The sequence below is a fragment of the Ostrea edulis genome, chromosome 1 (assembly GCF_947568905.1).
Source record: "Ostrea edulis chromosome 1, xbOstEdul1.1, whole genome shotgun sequence".
Taxonomy (NCBI): domain Eukaryota; kingdom Metazoa; phylum Mollusca; class Bivalvia; order Ostreida; family Ostreidae; genus Ostrea; species Ostrea edulis.
This window is the reverse complement of record NC_079164.1, coordinates 9768387-9789425: the sequence shown is the minus strand read 5'-3', so window position 1 is coordinate 9789425 and position 21039 is coordinate 9768387. Positions and strand designations below refer to the sequence as shown.

Below are 21039 nucleotides of genomic sequence, written 5' to 3'. Positions count from 1 at the left end.
AGAGCTAGATAGAGAAAGAGAGAGCTAGATAGAGAGAGAGCTAGATAGTGGGGGAGAAAGAGAGAGCTAGATAGAGAAAGAGAGAGCTAGATAGTGGGGGAGAAAGAGAGAGCTAGATAGAGAGAGAGAGCTAGATAGAGAGCTAGATAGTGGGGGAGGAAGAGAGCTACATAGAGACAGAACGAGAGAGAGAGATAGATAGTGGGGGAGAAAGAGAGAGCTAGATAGAGAGAGAATGAGAGAGCTAGATAGAGAAAGAGAGAGCTAGATAGAGAAAGAGAGAGAATGAGAGAAAGCTAGACAGATAGAGTGAGACATGTTTTGCTCTTGTTTTATAGACTTTTATGGTCTTGTGTTTACAGTATTTATTGCAACACATCAATGATTGCTTTCTGTCAGCTACACGGATTTTATCCAATGTTTACAATCAAAATCGATATCAAGCATTAGTTACAGTTTATTTACACCCTCTCCACAATGCCCCTAACGGCCCACATTTCCGTAACCCTTCGTTAGAGTACAAAGAGTTAAATATACCATAAGCATACCTCCACAAAGCCTATTGCTAATTTTACCTTGAGTATCCTGTTCTGTGTCCGGGTTTGCATTCTCCGTTACCTTTAACTGTCTATTTATATCCCAAGGTCAGTGTTTGTGTAGCTAATTTTCAGGTATGTGTACAGATTGCATGACTTATTGCATCACAACGCATTTACAATTGCATATGTATTAATTTTCTTATGAAAGAGTCACACTGATATTTAATACCACTCCCAATTAACAAAAGAATTAAATGAAAATTTTCAATAAAAGCCTCTTTTGTAGTATGATTTGTTTAGAATTAGAGAGATATATATACACACAGTCTCTTTCAGAGTAAAATTAAAAACAACTCTAAACTCCGTTTTGAAATATTTCGATAAGTATGACTGAAGAAGAATTGGTAATATGGTCGAAATATTTGAAAACAGTGTTTAGAATTTTTTAGATTATATATATATAAAATATATCCACGATTACTAAGTACACATGATCCACATTGAATTAATTAATATATATATACTAGATAAAACATTTAAGAAAAGGAGTATCATCGACAGTTAAATGACTGTGAAATGACAAGCATTCCAAACTGCAAATCCCCACCAATACTCCAAATCTAATCATTTACCAGAATGTAAATCTACACCAAGATTTCTTGCTTATCAATCACTGAAAAATCTCATCCTAAGTTTCCTCCCAAAATATTGGAAATAAACAAATTGATATTGTTGATTTATATTTTGATAATGCGCCACATATCCCGATTGTCTTGGAACATGTCTAGAAATGTATCCAGAATGTTGTAAATTTTACCTCGGGTATTAAAATGCCATCATATCTGGTCCTCGCTCCAAATAGGTATTTTGTGGGACTCGAGAACTGAAATTTTACCTTCAAACTAGCGTCCTCAAGCAATGGTTTGATCCAAGGTTGCTGCAAAACCCATCTCAAGAAATCGAGCTACAATTACTTCTTTGCTTTCACTCTGTCATACGACAAAAGAATTTCATGTTGGAAATACAGACAGATCGATCGAGATGCATGCAATTTTTCAGTAATAAGATTTGATTTGTGAATTCATGCATAAACTGTTTTAGAGTTATTAGTTAATCAATACATGTATCTTTGATCATGCCTAGTAAGTATGTTAATGCTAATTAGATGTGATGTCATTGTTTCAGCAACATCGCCTATTAAACAAATCATCTTATTGCGAGCTTCTGTAGTTTGATGTCTCTGTGTGTAATGGACGGACTGATTCAATGTGAGCAGAAAGCTCGGTAAAACATTTGGTGACCATGGACTGGTGAAAACGCATGCTAGGGGAGAGTTTGTCTTTGAAAGCAAAAGACAATTTTTGATAAATGAAGAGGAATATAGTGAGGTCAGACCAAAGTTCTAGAAACTGTGACATCCAGTTTTTAGGTCATCTGAGTTTACTTGGTTTTCATCTGTTGTGTGTTAACAATTGAACATTTTTAACTTCTTCTTAATAACTAACTACCTGTCCAATTCTTTTCAAATTTGGTATGAAGCATCATTGGGATAAGGGGGACATAAATTGTAAAGTTCAGGACTCCAGCACCCCTGGGGCCCTAGGGATGGGGCACAAACTGCCCAAAATTGACCAATTTTCAAAAATCTTCTCAAGAGCCACACACATGTAAGAAAAACTAAATGCATAGTGATGTAGAGCAGGAAGGCCTCTACCAAACTTGTAAATTTAATGATTCCCGGGGTAGGGGTTCTGACCCCAGGGTGGGGCCTAACTTGTTATATAGTGTTTATATGTAAAACACTTAAATAACATCTTCTGTAGTGCTTTTGATACTAAATTGAAACTAAATGGATAGAGCAGGTAGTCTTTTACCAAAATTATAAATTTGATTTTCCCCAGAGTAAGGGTTTTGACCCCAGGGTGGGGCCAAACTTAGTATATAGTATTTATGTGTAAGTTTGCTGATACTGTATAAAATCAAAATGCATACTTAGGAATAGCAGAAAAGCTGATGTACAAAAAAATGGTGAATTTCACAATCCAGGGTTATGACTTTAAGATGAGTCCAAATTAGTCATATCTTTTGATGTTTTAATGTTAATACACCTATTATTTAAAGCCTTTCATCAGTGTATGCACTTTTGAGGGCAGTGAAGTTTTAAGAACACATCTTGTTTTATACTGTTGCTGAACATTAGAATTTAGCTTAGATATTTAGAACAGGAAATTTTTCTAGATTTCATAGCCCATGGAAGTAGTGATACTTTTTCACTAGTATCCAGGTGACCGATAAGGCCTGTGGACCTCTTGTATGGTTTTGTTGAAGAGTTCCATGAATTTTATTGGCATGTAATTTGTGGACAGCTTCTCTGATATTAGGTGTTCTTTGTTAATTTTGTGGTCTTAATTGTTAATCAGAAAAACAACAAATAATGGAGAAAGTTCAGTTGGCAGATTAACTGATCGGTAACTCTATTTTGAATCTTCTTTTAGTTCATTGCAGTTTATCCCTGCCTGTTACATGATAATTTATTATGCCCCCCTTTGAAAAAGAGGGGGCATATTGTTTTGCACCTGTCGGTCGGTCGGTCGGTCGGTCTGTAGACCATGTGTTGTCCGCTCAATATCTTGAGAACCATTCACTTGATGATAATGATATTTCATATGTGGGTTAGTTATGAGTAGAAGAGGATCCCTATTGTTTTTCAGGTCAAAAGGTCAAAGGTCAAGGGTCAATCTACTCTGGACATAGGAACATAATGTCCGCTCAATATCTTGAGAACCCTTTGCTTGAAAGACATCAAACTTGGCACACTGGTACATCCTAAAGAGTAGATGACCCCTATTGATTTTGAGGTCATATGGTCAAAGGTCAAGGGTCAAACTGGGCATAGGAATATACTGACCATTCAATATCTAGAGAACCCTTTTCTTGACAGACATCAAACTTGGTATGCCAGTACATCTTCAGAAGAAGATGACCCCCATCGATTTTGAGGTCACATGGTCAAAGGTCAAGGGTCAAACTGGACATAGGAATATACTGTCCGTTAAATATCTCAAGAACCCTTTGCTTGACAGACATCAAACTTGATACACTGGTACATCTTCAAGAGAAGATGACCCCTATTGATTTTGAGGTCACATGGTCAAAGGTCAAGGGTCACACTAGACAGGAATATACTGTCCGTTCAATATTTTGAGAACCCTTCGCTTGACAGACATCAAACTTGGTACACCGGTACATCTTCAAGAGAAAATTACCCCTATTTATTTTGAGGTCACATGTTTAAAGGTCAAGGGTCAAACTGAACATAGGAATATACTGTCCGTTCAATATCTTGAGAACCCTTTGCTTGACAGACATCAAACGTGGTACACTGGTACGTCTTCAGGAGAAGACGACCCCTATTGATTTTCAGATCACATGGTCAAAGGTCAAGGGTCAAACTGGACATTGGAATATACTGTCTGCTCCATATCTTGAGAACCCTTTGCTTGACAGACATGAAACTTGGTACACTGGTACATCTTCAAAAGAAGATGACACCTATTGATTTTGAGGTCGCATGGTCAAAGGTCAAGGGTTAAACTGTACATAGGAATATACTGTCCGCTCAATATCTTAAGAACCCTTTGCTTGACAGACATCAAACGTGGTACACTGGTACATCTTCAGGAGAAGATGACTACTAATTATTTTAAGGTCACATGGTCAAAAGTCAAGGGTCAAATTGGACATAGGAATATACTGTCCGTTCAATATCTTGAGAACCCTTTGCTTGACAGACATCAAACTTGGTACACTGGTACATCTTCAGGAGTTGATGACCCCTATTGAGTTTTAGGTCACATGGTCAATCCACTCTTGACATAGGAAGATATTGTCTGCTCAATATTTTGAATTGATGATACTACTCTCAATTAAATGATGTGTGTGTGTATAACCCTTTTCAATTTTGCACCATGGGGGACATATGTGTTTTACAAACATCTCTTGTTTAATATATAGATTAAAAGAAAAATTCTTATTGTTATAATGACAAATTGTTTTTAAATCAGTTATAACTAGACTCGCTGTTATAATGATAGTTTGTTTTTAAAACTTATAGTTGATATAATTAGACTCACGACAGGTGTGACCGATCAACAGGGGATGCTTACTCCTCTTGTGCACCTGATCCCACCTCTGGTGTGTCCAGGGGTCCGTGTCTGCCCTGCTTTTAATTTTGTATTCTTTATAGGAATTGTGAGAATGATCACTGTTGGTTATCTTCACTTGGTCATGTATATATATAACTTGTCTATATCCTTATTTGATGTTAAACTGAATATCTTTTATTTCATTACCCAAGATCTGAATGAATGTATTTAGTAAATTTTATGATTTAGGTCCAGCCAATGAATTGTTATGTAAGATTATGTAACATGTAATTTGATGTCATTTGTTAGTTTTATGATAAATGATAAATTCACACTTATTCTCTCTCACATGTAATTATGTAATGCACAGCAAAAACAAGCTACAAAATACTAGAATTGGGTGGGGTTTTTTGGGGGTTTAATTTTTGCATTCTTTTGGCAAAATTGTGAATATAAATATATTTTGGATGCATGCAGGACTATTGTTGCAAACAAATGAAAATTGATAAAGAATATAATGTACTGTGATAATTTAACTCGGATTTTTTTTATGTGTGTTTTAATTATCGATCTGGTGACAGACTGATCGAATGTTTATTATCCACAAACTCTCAGTAGCACACTACCGTAGTAAATAGTGTCACACTCAATAATTCTGCCTTGATAAAGTGAAATGAACTGTGTTGTTAATATTTTACTTGATGCACCAATACATCTCTTTGATAAACATTTTTGTACTGCATCATTCAATAAATGGAAAATTTAAAGGTATTTAAATACTTTAAAGATCAGAAATATTATGACTCCAATTTTTCCTTGGCAACAAAATATTGATTTTAAAGGCCCTAAAAACATCTTTGAATAACATGGAACATTGCCAATATATATAACCTGTTTAGAGATTTGTTGGAGGTAATTTGAGGCTTTGGGTTTGGAATTTAAAAAATATATGCATGACAGTCTTCTATATGGAAAATAAAACAAATAACATCATTACTGGCAGGGTTTTAAATAGGTGAAGGTTAGTCCAGTCAGCCCTTCAAGCAATGTTTTTGAGCAAATGCAAGTAGCATACATACTGTAAATATATTGAGAAATCAGTGAAGCCTTAATATTTACCCGCGCTGTCGTCAAGTGACAGTTATTTATTCTGAGTGCATGGGTACATTGAACTTCACCGGCTTCAAAGATCCGCTGTCTGTAAACAGAAGCAGAAGACAGATCTGGTCAGGGTGAGTGTTACACATGGTTTGAGAAATATAAGTCAATTTGTGTAACTACATAGGAATATCATTATGTTAAATCAGTGTGTTTTAGATAATTTTTAGATATTAATTGCATGAGCATCTCTAAGTAAATGTACGTGCATCTAGGTAAATGCTTGTGCATCTCTAGGTAAATGCTTGTGCATCTCTAGGTAAATGCTTATGCATCTCTAGGTAAATGCTTGTGCATCTCTAGGTAAATGCTTATGCATCTCTAGGTAAATGTATATGCATCTCTTGGTAAACACATTTATAGATTCATGCACATGTGTTAAATTTAAAACTGATGATAGTGAAATTAAAGTAATGTATTTAACAGTTTATCATTTAGCAGTGAAATCTCAATTCTCATTACAGAGCCTCATTGTATGTATTATGTAATGTTGATGCCCAGTGAACAGAACTGAGATGTTTATCCCAATCAGTTCTGTAGCTAGGGTGCAATCGACTGCATTCATGCTAGAATATATTTTGAATATTTTCAACAATGCAGATATTTTCAACAAATAAAATAATTTTCATTCTTTTTGAAATCATGAACAGTGTTTGACTCCGGAATGCCACGACGTTTTGGGTACCGGAGCAGGGTTGGGTACCGGCGTAACCCGTACAGGAGGTACCAGCCCCGGACATACCGCCCCTACACCTCAGGGAGCTACTCCTACAACAGGTATGGACTCGGACGTCGTCGACCCTATCCATGGATGAGGGACCTGGAAGAAATGGCTGCAGCTTCCAGAAGAAGGAGGGAGAGGATAGCTAGAGAAAGGGAAGAGAGCGAAGAAAGAAGACGAAGATCTGTAAGTGAATGTTATGTATAGATGATGTTAGGAAGGAGAGGAAGATCTGTAAGTGAATGTTATGTATAGATGATGTTAGGAAGGAGAGGAAGATCTGTAAGTGAATGTTATGTATAGATGATGTTAGGAAGAAGACGAAGATCTGTAAGTGAATGTTATATGTATAGGTGATGTTAGGAAGAAGAGGAAGATCTGTAAGTGAATGTTATATATATAGGTGATGTTAGGAAGAAGAGGAAGATCTGTAAGTGAATGTTATATGTATAGGTGATGTTAGGAAGGAGAGGAAGCTGCAAGAGAGAGGGTGAAGAAAGCATAGAACGAAGATATGGATCTGTAGGTAATGCGAAGTTACTGATGGTGTAATGAAAATCAGGGAAGGAAAGAGAGAAGTGGTCACTTGTAAATAACAGAGAGCAACTGAAATGAAATTCAAAACAGGATACACATAATATGAAATTTCAATTTGAACTCAAGATTTGAGATACTGTAATATCAGTACTTGATCTCAGCAGACTAACTACTTTCATACTCTGATATACCAGCTCAGCAGTATCTGTTATTTACAAGTGACAATTATCTCACTTCTTCCATGCTTTTCATTTCAACATTACATATAGTACACTTAGTATTTACATATTGATGCCTTCTCCCCCTCATCTTATCTTTCTCTCCTCATCTTTCTCTCACAACATTTCACACATTGACATTATTTGATGAATCAAGATCTCTAGTGACTTAACGGTCAAGGGTCAAGAGAACTGGATTCTGGGATAGGAAAACAGCCTCTGAATAAATGATTTCCCTTTTCACTTGGAGACACCATATTTCACACATAGACTGCACATGAGATGAGGATGATCTGTAATAATTTGGGGATGAAAAGATCGAAGGTCTGTGGATCACAAATGGGTTTTTCTTTCACTGGAGTTCACGATACTTAATTGTGGAAGAACCTAATAACACCTAATCCAACATTCACAACACCTAATCCAACATTCACAACACCTAATCCAACATTCACAACACCTAATCCAACATTCACAACACCTAATCCAACATTCACAACACCTAATCCAACATTCACAACACCTAATCCAACATTCACAACACCTAATCCAACATTCACAACACCTAATCCAACATTCACAACACCTAATCCAACATTCACAACACCTAATCCAACATTCACAACACCTAATCCAACATTCACAACACCTAATCCAACATTCACAACACATAATCCAACATTCACAACACATAATCCAACATTCACTGCCTCCAGATCTTCACTCCATATCAGTTGTGTTTGGTAGAGGGCAGCTTCCGGGACATGAAGGTAAGTGGTTCAATTTTAATTCAATCAGGCCAGTTCTAGTTCTGTTTGTAGACTGAAGAAGACAATGAGAGAGAGAGAAGGGAAAGGGAAAGAGAAAACAGAAGGAGAGAAGAAGAAAGACTGGAAAAAGAGAGAAAAGAAGCAGAGGAGTTACTGGAGCGAATGAGGGAAGAGGAGCGGCGGGAAAAAGAAGGTAGGGTAAGACCAGTAGCTCTAGTGGCAATCTGTATGTCAGAGGAAATAGATGATCAAAGAATTTGCTTTTAGTTATGTTCAACATTGCTCTTTCCCTTTTTTCACAAATCGTGCTTTGTTTTTAAATAGAAAGCAAGCAAAATCTGTGTGCATGATTAAGAATTAAACAGTGAGGTTGTTAGAGTTGGCGTCATGATTCCACAGTACAACGCTTTTGTGATGTCATAATAAAAAATAGACTCAATATGGCTGCAGTTACTTGACTATATATCTTAATACAATCATTTATTCTTTATAAATTAGAGCGCGAGAAATTGGAGAGGGAAAGAGCTAAAAAGAGACCCCTGAGCATCAAAGACATCGACCTGAACATCGTAAAGAACAGCGAGGCTCATCACACAAATAAGTACGAGATTACTCAGTTTCTAGGAGACAACAGTGAACTCGTGGTTCGTAGGGGTCAGGAGTTCAACATCACTCTGATACTGGACCAGGAATATGACAAAGCAAGACATGATCTGGCTCTAAACTTCAAAACAGGTTAGGAAGTACTAGGTATTCAATTGAATAGATGTAAGAAGGAATAACACTTATGCTTATCATCACTGTCATGAATGAAAACTGCAGGATATGTGTGCTAATGTTGTGGAGTTTTGCCTCATGTAACAAATAATTAACATTAAAATTATTAAGAAAAAACCCAAATCCCATATTTTTCATAAGCACCCTGGACAGTTATTTATTTAGAAATTTGTTTTGATCTATTTCCAGTGAAAATGTTTATATTCAATAAATAGATTTAAAATTCAAAATGAGTCATTGATATACTTTTCTAGAATCCAATAGGGTCTTATTCATGGATTTAATGTAATATTTCATATCGTCAAAAGAACATAGTTACTGTATTTAAAATACACCGATTTTGCAGCTATTACCCACATAAGTTAGTCTCAGGGGCTGCTTATAGGGATAGGGGCGATCAATAGGATAGATATGGTAACCCACTGAACATATTGCCAGTTAATCAACTTAATCCACTGTGCTCTGGACAGGTGTAAAAATTTTATAAAGGCCAAAAGAATATGTTTATGGACACAGATTTTCTGTCTGATTTTCACTGCATATTGTACATATTGTAGGATTAAATAGTTCTATTACCAATGGAACTGATGTATCTATAACTGTGGATGAAAGTGGCCGGAAACCGTCTGACCCTAATGACTGGCATGTTCGACTGATCAGTCAGGACAAAACCAATGTCACTGTAGGGGTGTTCAGCCCCAGTAATTGTATCATTGGAGAATGGTACCTGTACGTCACAGCAGAAAACAAAACGAGAGATGGGGATGTTCATGAGGAGCAGTTCGAATGTTCTACAGACATCAACATTCTGCTCAACCCTTGGTGCAAAGGTCTCACACTGATTTCATTTCTCAAGTGCATACTCAAAAGTAGTGTTAAAAATTACCACCAAAAGCGTGGTTTTATGTTACGAGTTTTGTGTGTAGTTTATGCAGTTGTCATGGTTTAATGCATCTCCTTTTGTTACAGAGGACCGAGTCTACATGAAAGACACAGACAAGTTAGATGAATACTGCCTCAATGATCATGGTGTCGTGTTCCAGGGAAGCAGTGATAAGATTGGGGCAAAAATCTGGAATTTTGCTCAGGTGCATTAAATGTTTCAATTTTTCAAGTGGAATTCATGATTTTAAAAAAATGGTGGAAAGTCTTGCATTCTGTGTATGAAAAAATGATTTTGGCATATTAGATCTGGCATTACTGCATTCAATTTCAGTTTGAGGTGGGAGTTTTAGAAGCATGCTTTGGTTTGCTTAGAAAATCACATGGTTACAGGGTAGGGTCACACATGTCGGACCCCGTCAGCATTGCCAGATCAGTGTCCGCGATTGTAAGTAAAACAATTAAAAAGCAAACTGAGAGAGGGGGGGCTAAGAGAGAGAGAGATGAGGTGAGAGAGAGAGAGAGAGAGAGAGATGAGGTGAGAGAGAGAGAGAGATCTTGTTATACAGTAAATCATGTTTAAAACAAATATGCTTATAATGAATTTCTGCTTTTTATACCGTGATTGTTTGTACAGCTGTGGTAATTAAGTCTGTTTATACAGTGATTGTTTGTACAGCTGTGGTAATTAAGTCTGTTTATACAGTGATTGTTTGTACAGCTGTGGTAATTAAGTCTGTCTATACAGTGATTGTGTCTACAGCTGTGGTAATTAAGTCTGTTTATACAGTGATTGTTTGTACAGCTGTGGTAATTAAGTCTGCTTATACAGTGATTGTTTGTACAGCTGTGGTAATTAAGTCTGTTAGGTGTTCCTGGCTCTTTGTTACAGCCCGGATTCATTGTATTCCTTTCTTAACCAGATTAATGTTAACGAGGATGATGGAGTCCTCGTTGGGAATTGGTCTGGTAATTATGAAGATGGAATCAGACCCACAGCGTGGATGAACAGTGCAGACATTCTTCTAAAGTACTCCAGATCAGGGGGCCAGGCGGTAAAATACGCACAGTGCTGGGTTTTCTCCGCTGTAGTAACCACAGGTAATAGATCTGATCGCCATAGTAACAACAGGTAATAGATCTGATCGCCATAGTAACAACAGGTAATAGATCTGATCGCCGTAGTAATGACGGGTAATAGTTCCTATTGTCATAGTAACCACAGGTAATAGATCTGTAGTAACAAAGGTAATAGATCTGATTGTCATAGTAACAACAGGTAATAGTTCTTATTGCCATAGTAACAGGTAATAGATCTGATCGCTGTAGTAACGACAGGTAATAGATCTGATTGCCATAGTAACGACAGGTAATGGTTCTGATTGCTGAAGTAACCACAGTCAACTCTGACCAAACTCCGAATTCTATTCAATGTAAGAAAAATAACCAGTATTCTAAATTTTCTTATAATCTCACAAAATTAAGTAAGTGGACAAGTTTTTAGAACTCTGTAACATTTTTAGTCTCATAGTTGTAAGTTTTACATGGCCTAGCTTAGCCCATAGCAACAATTCTTAAGGGAAAGGAGGGAGGAATATTCTAATAAACAAAAATCTGTATGAAAAATACTCATGTCTCCCTTTTGATCATATGTGAATCGCATGTTCAAATTTCAAATGTTTATCATACATGTATGTTGAATCTAATATATTATGTAAAATAATTACAGTGTATATGAATTTTTTAAGTTGTGTAAATCATATGTTTGAAGTTTGCAGGATGGTCAACATATGTTTCAAACATTATGTTAAACAAGCAAACTTTCAAAACATTTGTGTTCACCATATTGTGATGAAATCAATGCTTAACATATTTTAAACATATGATTAATATATGAATATCCAATCATATGTTAAACATGTTGCAATTTTACCTGTGTACTCTGAAGAAATTTCTGCCAATGGGTTTGGCCAGAGTAGACTTTACATATACATGCATTTCCAATGTTTTTGCCTTCAGTATCTTTACCGATTATTATGATAGCCATTTCCTCATGAATGTGATGCAGTTGTGAATAAATTTCATATTTGAGAATACAAAATATAGGAGTGCATGAACTGCAACATTGTACACCAGCATACTTTTCATGAGTCGCTAACGTGCCCTGTGTAATTTCAAAAATGAAATTTATTTATTAACTGTACAATATAACCAAACACCGTAATGTGTCTATGCTTGCAGTGTGTCGAGCCCTCGGACTGCCCTGTAAAAGCGTGACCTGTTTTGATTCGGCCCACGACACAGACACAAGCACAACCATCGACCAGATCTTCACTAAAGATGAAGATGACAATCTTATCATTGACAGACGTAAAACAAAAGATTCTATCTGGTAATTTTATGTTTTTGAATTATCTGGGTTTTTTGTTTTTTTGACAATTGAGAGGGTTTTTACCAGCACGTGTCTTAAACTGTGCATCACGATAGTGATATTTGCTTCATCAAATTTAAAATTATGATAATTGATAATAAGAGTAAATGATGCGATTGTGAGCTTCTTTTAGGATCTGATTTTAATCAGACTGATTTTAATCAGACTGTGTCTTACAGCTGCATGGTTGATCTGATTTTAATCAGACTGTGTCTTACAGCTCCATGGCTGGTAATTAAGATGTACGATTTTGCAGGAACTTCCACGTCTGGAATGAAGTGTGGATGAAACGCCCAGACCTGAAGGATGAGTACAATGGGTGGCAGGTCATCGATGCCACACCCCAGGAATTAAGTGACGGTCAGTACGCAGCAACATTACCCCAAAATACAAAATTCCATTCAATTCAATTCAATTCAATCTATTGATTCACCAAACATGTTGGCATACAATCACGTTAAACAATATGAGATATATGATAATACAAGTACATACAGTTCATATACATATTTGAATATATATACATACACATACATACATATACACATACATACCCCACATGTACATGTGACATATTAAACTGTATGGATGCAATTTGGTATTGTATATATAATATTAGTAATATAATTACAGTACTCTACTTTTCTTGCGCAATTCAAACCATTCAAATAAGAATTCACATAACCTTCTAGCATAAACTACATTGACAGGGTTACATAGTACTTTACAATGGTTTTCCATTGATATATCATCATTTGAATTATAGATGTTTAAAGGATAATATTTCTTTCTTATATCTTTACACATAAAGCCGTCAAATAAAAAGTGTAACTCATCTTCAACAGTAGTTTTACAAAATTGACAAAAACGACATTCTTTTGGGATGCATGGTTTTGAATATCTACCAGTTTCGATTTCTAAAGGGTGAGCAGATATCCTTAGCTTTGTTAATTTAGAGTGTACTACTTTTGTAGTACTAGCCCCACCCCAATACACAGTGATGTAGTACTACACCCCCCAATACACAGTACTGTAGTACTATACCCCCCCAAATACACAGTACTGTAGTACTACACCCCCCCCCCCCCCAATACACAGTACTGTAGTACTACCCCCCCCCCAATACACAGTACTGTAGTACTACCCCCCCCCCAATACACAGTACTGTAGTACTACCCCCCCCCCCCCAATACACAGTACTGTAGTACTACCCCCCCCCCCCAATACACAGTAATGTACCCCCCCCAATACACAGTACTGTAGTACTACCCCCCCCCCCCCCCAATACACAGTACTGTAGTACTACCCCCCCCCCCCCAATACACAGTACTGTAGTACTACCCCCCCCCCCAAATACACAGTACTATTGTACTACCCCCCCCCCCCCAATACACATTACTGTAGTACTACGCCCTCCAATACACAGTACTGTAGTACTACCCCCTCCAATACACAGTACTGTAGTACTGTATTACTTGAAAGTCAATTGTTTACTAATGTTCTAATTAGTCATGAATTATTTTTTTCAATCAGTGTAGATAATTGAGCAAGCTGAATTGAATGGCTAACTTTTGTTTGGTCTTGTGTACAGGAAACTGATGACAGGACTTGGAAATCTTTCATAATTAAAGTGCTTGAATTTGAAATTGATTAGTCTGCAACGCTTTTGTAACTGTACACATAGGTAATCCTTTCAGAACTTATTTATATAATCACAAGTTTGATGTCTAATCAATCACTTCTAGGAATCCATTGTTGTGGACCAGCGCCTGTTGCCGCCATCAAAACTGGAAACTGTACAATGGTGTACGATGTTCCATTTGTTTTTGCTGAAGTAAATTCGGATGTCGTCCGATGGGAGTATGTAAACAAACACACATGGAAACAAATGGGCAGAGACTCAAAAAGGTGAGATATCATTAAATAGGATCATGTGAACAGACATGCATGAGATATCATTAGATAAGGAGCATGTGAACAGACACACATGGTTGAACATGGACACAGACACGCATGGTTTAACATGGACACAGACACGCATGGTTTAACATGGACACAGACACACATGGTTTAACATGGACACAGACATGCATGGTTAAACATGGACACAGACATGCATGGTTAAACATGGACACAGACATGCATGGTTGAACATGGACACAGACACATATAGACACAGACATGCATGGTTTAACTATGAAACAGATACACTTGATTTAACATAGACACAAACACACAGGTGAGTTTTGATAAATCATTAAATAGTATGTCAACAGACACGCATGATTTAACATGGACACAAACACACACAGGTAAGTTGTTGAGATATCAAAAGGTATCCTAGGCACCTGATCCCACCTCTGGTATATCCAGGGGTCCGTGTTTACCCAACTCTCTATTTTGTATTCCATGTAAGAGTTATCTTCACCTGTCATACAGAGGAAGTATGAGATTGATATTGATTTAGTGAATGTCTCGCTCATTTATAGACACTGATGTTTCTCTTGTCGTGGTACACCATTATGGAGCTGGGGTAGAACACAGGGATATGCTCTCACATTCCATTTTAGTTTGAGAAATGATGTTACAGCTGTTAAGATGGATCTTTATAAGACAGATACTTATATAATCTACAATGTCTTCACAAAGTATTCTGACTATTTTGTCTTCCAGAACAGGATCCAGGATTTATTCCAAGTATCCGGATGGGAAACCATACACAGACAGTTTGACTATTTCTTGGAGAATGTTGGATGATAATCCGCATGATGTGACGTCAGACTATAAATTCCCTGAGGGTCAGTGTGTCCATTTTCTACAAGGCCTTACAACTTATATGAAAAATAACGTTTGCAATATATCTAGTGCTGCACATTCTATCTTTTCAAACACATAATAAATCTCTACAGATGAAGAAGTGTGCATCACCATATTATCACCAGTTTTACACACATTCAAATATATTTTTAACTGAAATGAAAATATTTGATTTAATATTAAGACCCGCATTTATTATGCCAGTCTGTAGACGGGACGTATTATGGTACAGCATGTCTCAACGTCCGTCCGTCTGTCTGTCCGTCCATTCGGGGTTTTCTGTTTTTATTTCATTTCGTTGAGATGAGATGTTGAGAAGAGATGAGATGATAATATGAGATGTTGAGGTGATATATTGCGATGGTTTGACAAGTTGAGTTGAGATATTGAGATGAGATAATCAGATGATATGAGATGTTGAGTTGAGATGAGATGTTCAGATGATATGAGATATTGAGTTGAGATTATTGAGATGAGGTGTTGAAATGATGAGATGAGGTATTGACATGTGTTGAAAAGAGATGTTGAAATGAGATGATGAGATGAGATATTGCAATGAGTTTAGATTATATGAGATGTTGAAATGATATGAGAAGTTATGCAACCTTTCACTGACTACTAGGGTATAGTCACAAGCATCAGACACACCTTATTCCTTCATGTTTTATTGTTATTGAATTTTGTTTAAACTTTGCTTGTGTTTTAAAATGAACAACAATTGTGCTAAGTGACATATAAAGATTTTAAAATCAAAAGAAACAAGTAATGTTAATATGAAAAAAATCATTTGATATCATATTGTGTATTGCAGAGAAATTTGATGTAAAAATGAAATATGACTGGTGAAAGGAATTGCGACATTTGTTTTTTTTCTTCAGGGTCAAGAGAAGAGAGATTGGCCGTTGCTAATGCAGCTCAGGCTTCTAGAACACGCAGAGGAACACCAAAGCAAGAGGTGTGTCTGCAGAATGTAAATCTGCATCTCCGCAACGTTTGTTTATGAAGGCTGTAGTTTGATTATCGTATGGAATTTTTTATGATTAGAAACTAAGATCACACTATACGTACAAGACACAATATCATAATTATATATACAGTAAAACATGATTACAGAGAACACTCATATAATGAATTCATACTTAAAGTGAAGTGATTTTCATGTCCTGTAGTTTTAAAACTTTTTATGGATATACCAAATAATGTTTATTTATGTAACAAAATTGTTCATCTCCAGTACTTCACTATAAGTATGTTTTCTTGTAAAATTATTGATAGTCTTCTTCTTCATTTCGATAGTGTACAAAATTACCCATCATACTGATAAATGTTCCGGATAGTGATCTAACAAAACATTGATCTGTTTGAATTAGGATGTGACAATAGAAATGGCAGCGCAGGATGGAGTAATGGTAGGGGAAGACTTCTCCTTGAATTTTAAAGTTAAAAACTCCAGTAGTGGCAAGCGAGAGATTTCTAAGCTGCACGTCGATCTCTACTCCAAATTCTACAACGGCGAGATCAAATCCAAAATCAGCTTTACTCCTCTCTCTGGCTTCACACTGAACGGAAAACAAGGTAACTACACTCACAGAATCATCAACTCAACTAGTTACTCTGTAAACTTCAGTCATGTGGATGTACAATCCAGCCTTGTTAAGCTGAACCCTTTGATTCCTGACAGGTCTGGATAAATGAGACATCCGATAATCGAGGTGCCTTTATTAATCATCCGAATAAGTAATGCCATACTATATTGTATAGATTATTGACATCCAAATATTTTAAGCCTGTCTGTATTCTGTAGTTTTGAAGCCTGACTGTATTCTTTAGTTTTGAAGCCTAATATCAACAAATACGTAGAATACAGTCCAACCTCATTTATCCAAATGTCAACAATCCATAAAATACAGTCCAACTTCATTTATCCAAATGTCAATAATCTGTTAAATACAGTCCAACTTCATTTATTCAAATGTTAACATTTTGTAGAATACAGTCCAACTTCATTTAATATCCGAATATCAACAATCTGTAGAATACAGTCCAACTTCATTTATCTGAATGTCAACAATCCATAGAATACAGTTGAACTTCATTTTTCCGAATGTCAACAATCTGTAGAATACAGTCCAACTTCATTTATCCAAATGTTAACAATTCGTAGAATACAGTCCAACTTCATTTTTCTGAATGTCAACAATCTGTAGCATACAGTCGAACTTCATTTATCCGAATGTCAACAATCCGTAGAATACATTCCAACTTCATTTATCCAAATGTCAATGATCTGTGGAATACAGTACACTTATACAGATGTTAACAATCTCCATTGTATTTTTTTTTCAAGATAAAGATCTAAGTGTGAGTGTACCGACAAAGCAGTACCTGGACAAATTAGCAGAACAAGCCAATATGGAGGTCATTATCTCAGCGCAGGTGACCTGGGAAAACAATAGACACAGCAATGTAGTGAAAGTTGACAACTTCCGTTTACGAAGACCAGACATTGAAATCAAAGTAAGTTGCTTGTTTGAATAAAAACCACATAGCTGTGTTATCTAATGATGCGTACAAAGTATTTTGAGAAATGCTTTATCTACATTATGAAATGTTACACAAGATAAATTACTGTGTAAATTTTACTTGCTTAAAGCTCCTCTCCCAAGCGATTTTGACTGTTTATATCTAGTATAATATATATGCTGTGAGATTATTAAAGTCTTTCAGGGTTTCACAATAAGATAAAAAATGTAAAATGAGTATAGAATGATAAGGTAAACATAAAATGACTACACTGACCCAACTACAGTCTACTCCACTTATGTTGAAGTTGCTTATATTGAACTATCTGTTATATTGAAATAAAGTCTACTCCACAAATATTGAAGTTGTTTATATTAAGGAGTGAGATCAAACAATCGATGTCAGATAAAAATCTAAATTCAAATAGTTAGGGGAGGGGGAATAAAAACTCTTATAAGTTTCTGTCATCCGACCTCGATTACAGTTTAGTGGGGGAAAAAAAAGACATTAAATAAATATTGCATTTTAATGAGCATTTAATAGAGTTTTAATGTACACTTTCATTTGTGAATAAACAGTAGAAAAGGTATACAGAGTGTCATTTATAGTTGTATAGTTTTTACTCGTTAATTTATTAATTATTAGTTTCAACATTCATCATATTTTTTAGTTTTGTGTGTGTGTGTGTCTTGGTGAAAACTATGTGAATTTAGTTTTTTGTCAGACATTAAACTTTTGATCTCGCCCCTAAACTATCTGTTATATTGAACAATAGATCCCCAGTAACATTATTATAGAGTTAAACATTGGTAATATTGAACTTCATGTGTAAGGGAAAATTCAGGTCAGTCCACCTGAATTCAATACATCCGGAGCAGACTGTAGCTGAAAAACAAGACACCTAAAATTACTAATACCTACACAGAATTTTCTTTATGTTTTTGTTTTTCTATCCAAGATGTCCAGTGCATGTAAGAAAGGAGAAGAGTTAACGGTTAACCTCAGCTTTAAGAACTACCTACCCAAACCTATGACAAAGTGTGTTCTATACTTGAATGGACCAGGATTTGAAAAAGTGAAGGAAAATCCTCAGAAGTAAGTAACTGTACAACATACAGAAGTAAGTAACTGTACAACATACAGAAGTAAGTTACTGTACAACATACAGAAGTAAGTAACTGTACAACATACAGAATTAAGTTACTGTACAACACACAGAAGTAAGTAACTGTACAACATACAGAAGTAAGTTACTGTACAACATACAGAAGTAAGTAACTGTACAACATACAGAAGTAAGTTACTGTACAACACACAGAAGTAAGTTACTGTACAACACACAGAAGTAAGTAACTGTACAACATACAGAAGTAAGTTACTGTACAACACAGAAGTAAGTTACTGTACAACATACAGATGTAAGTTACTGTACAACAAACAGAAGTAAGTTACTGTACAACATACAGAAGTAAGTTACTGTACAACATACAGAAGTAAGTCACTGTACAACATACAGAAGTAAGTTACTGTACAACATACAGAAGTAAGTTACTGTACAACACACAGAAGTAAGTAACTGTACAACATACAGAAGTAAGTTACTGTACAACACACAGAAGTAAGTAACTGTACAACATACAGAAGTAAGTTACTGTACAACACACAGAAGTAAGTTACTGTACAACACAGAAGTAAGTAACTGTACAACACACAGAAGTAAGTAACTGTACAACACACAGAAGTAAGTTACTGTACAACACACAGAAGTAAGTAACTGTACAACATACAGAAGTAAGTTACTGTACAACACAGAAGTAAGTTACTGTACAACACAGAAGTAAGTTACTGTACAACATACAGATGTAAGTTACTGTACAACATACAGAAGTAAGTAACCGTAAAACATACAGAAGTAAGTTACTGTACAACATACAGATGTAAGTTACTGTACAACACAGAAGTAAGTTACTGTACAACATTCAGATGTAAGTTACTGAACAATATACAGAAGTAAGTCACTGTACAACATACAGAAGTAAGTCACTGTACAACAAACAGAAGTAAGTTACTGTACAACATACAGAAGTATGTTACTGTACAACATACAGAAGTAAGTTACTGTACAACATACAGAAGTAAGTTACTGTACAACATACAGAAGTAAGTTACTGTACAACAAACAGAAGTAAGTTACTGTACAACAAACAGAAGTAAGTTACTGTACAACATACAGATGTAAGTTACTGCACAACGTAAATCCTCAGCAGCTACTACCTTATTAGTTCTCTTAAAAACCAATATAGTAAGTTTTCATAAAACCTTACTCAGCCCAAATGATTCAAACTATGAAACATCCAAGTTGAAAACCAATATGTAATGGTTCTGCATTTTTTTTTGTAGAGATGTTCCGCCCCGATCTGAATGGAAGCTGTCTGTGAAGGTCAAGGCCAAGAGAAAGGGTTTAGAGCAGTTGTCTGCTACATTTGACAGTCAGGAAGTTCCCGACATTACTGGGAAAGCTGAAGTGCAGATCACATAGAACACAAGTGTGTGGAGATTATCCACATGACAGAAGATGCAGGCAGATGTATCCCGAAATCTGTGGACCTGTCCCCCCGAGGAGATCACTTGTAGTCTATTCCGTCCATTTTGTTTCAGAAACATAGCAGTTCACCAGATTAGATTTAGGTGGTGTCAGCGTAGAATTTCTATGTCTTGTAAAGATGAATGTTATATGTAAATGTGTTATAAATTACTAATAGCTCACATGTAGAAGTTTGCACCTGTGAATAATAAAACCTGTTTTTAAAGAATCTCATCTAATATTGTCTCATGTTGTTGCAATTCAACCCACAAATCCCCTATCTGGGGCAGATCACAAACACTGGCGGATTTTAACTCAGGATCTGCTGTTCATTAACCTGATACCTTATCCACTGAGCTACCATGATATACAAACAAATTGATCGATGATTTCCACAAAATATTGAAATTGCCATCTGATGATGTTGTGTCATAATATATATTGAACTACCTTAATTGTGCTATTTGAGAGGCTGCACCCCTATCCCCACCCCCTATTTAGTGCAGATAAAGCACCGTCTGTGGATGGAACCAGCTCAGCAGAGGACCCTGTATATGTTTTCATAATCCAGACTTGGTCAACGTGAATACTGTCACAGACTACATGGCAGCCATATTGTCAAGATGGTGATCTGACACACCCACAAAATAACACAATAGTAATGGTGTTCTGACACACCCACAAAATAACACAATAGTAATGGTGTTCTGACACACCCACAAAATAACACAATAATAATGGTGTTCTGACACACCCACAAAATAACACAATAGTAATGGTGTTCTGACACACCCACAAAATAACACAATTAGTAATGGTGTTCTGACACACCCACAAAATAACAATAGTAATGGTGTTCTGACACACCCACAAAATAACACAATAGTAATGGTGTTCTGACACACCCACAAAATAACACAATTAGTACTGGTGTTCT

General features: G+C 36.0%; 1 protein-coding gene across 1 annotated transcript in view; it reads left to right on the top strand.

The window, feature by feature from the left end:
* The first annotated feature begins 3968 nt into the window (after positions 1 to 3968).
* Positions 3969 to 21039, top strand: part of LOC125664463 (uncharacterized) — a 36289-nt gene continuing 19218 nt past the window's right edge. Inside the window, exons 1-17 of the mRNA XM_056142263.1 lie at positions 3969 to 5916; positions 6493 to 6749; positions 8140 to 8281; positions 8587 to 8823; positions 9423 to 9695; positions 9835 to 9953; positions 10082 to 10195; positions 10671 to 10848; positions 11989 to 12139; positions 12435 to 12538; positions 13924 to 14086; positions 14852 to 14976; positions 15874 to 15950; positions 16366 to 16570; positions 17343 to 17512; positions 18477 to 18613; positions 19919 to 20054. Coding sequence (XP_055998238.1) covers positions 6507 to 6749; positions 8140 to 8281; positions 8587 to 8823; positions 9423 to 9695; positions 9835 to 9953; positions 10082 to 10195; positions 10671 to 10848; positions 11989 to 12139; positions 12435 to 12538; positions 13924 to 14086; positions 14852 to 14976; positions 15874 to 15950; positions 16366 to 16570; positions 17343 to 17512; positions 18477 to 18613; positions 19919 to 20054 — 2574 coding nt within the window. The 5' untranslated portion in view covers positions 3969 to 5916; positions 6493 to 6506. The remainder of the gene's footprint in view (positions 5917 to 6492; positions 6750 to 8139; positions 8282 to 8586; positions 8824 to 9422; positions 9696 to 9834; positions 9954 to 10081; positions 10196 to 10670; positions 10849 to 11988; positions 12140 to 12434; positions 12539 to 13923; positions 14087 to 14851; positions 14977 to 15873; positions 15951 to 16365; positions 16571 to 17342; positions 17513 to 18476; positions 18614 to 19918; positions 20055 to 21039) is intronic.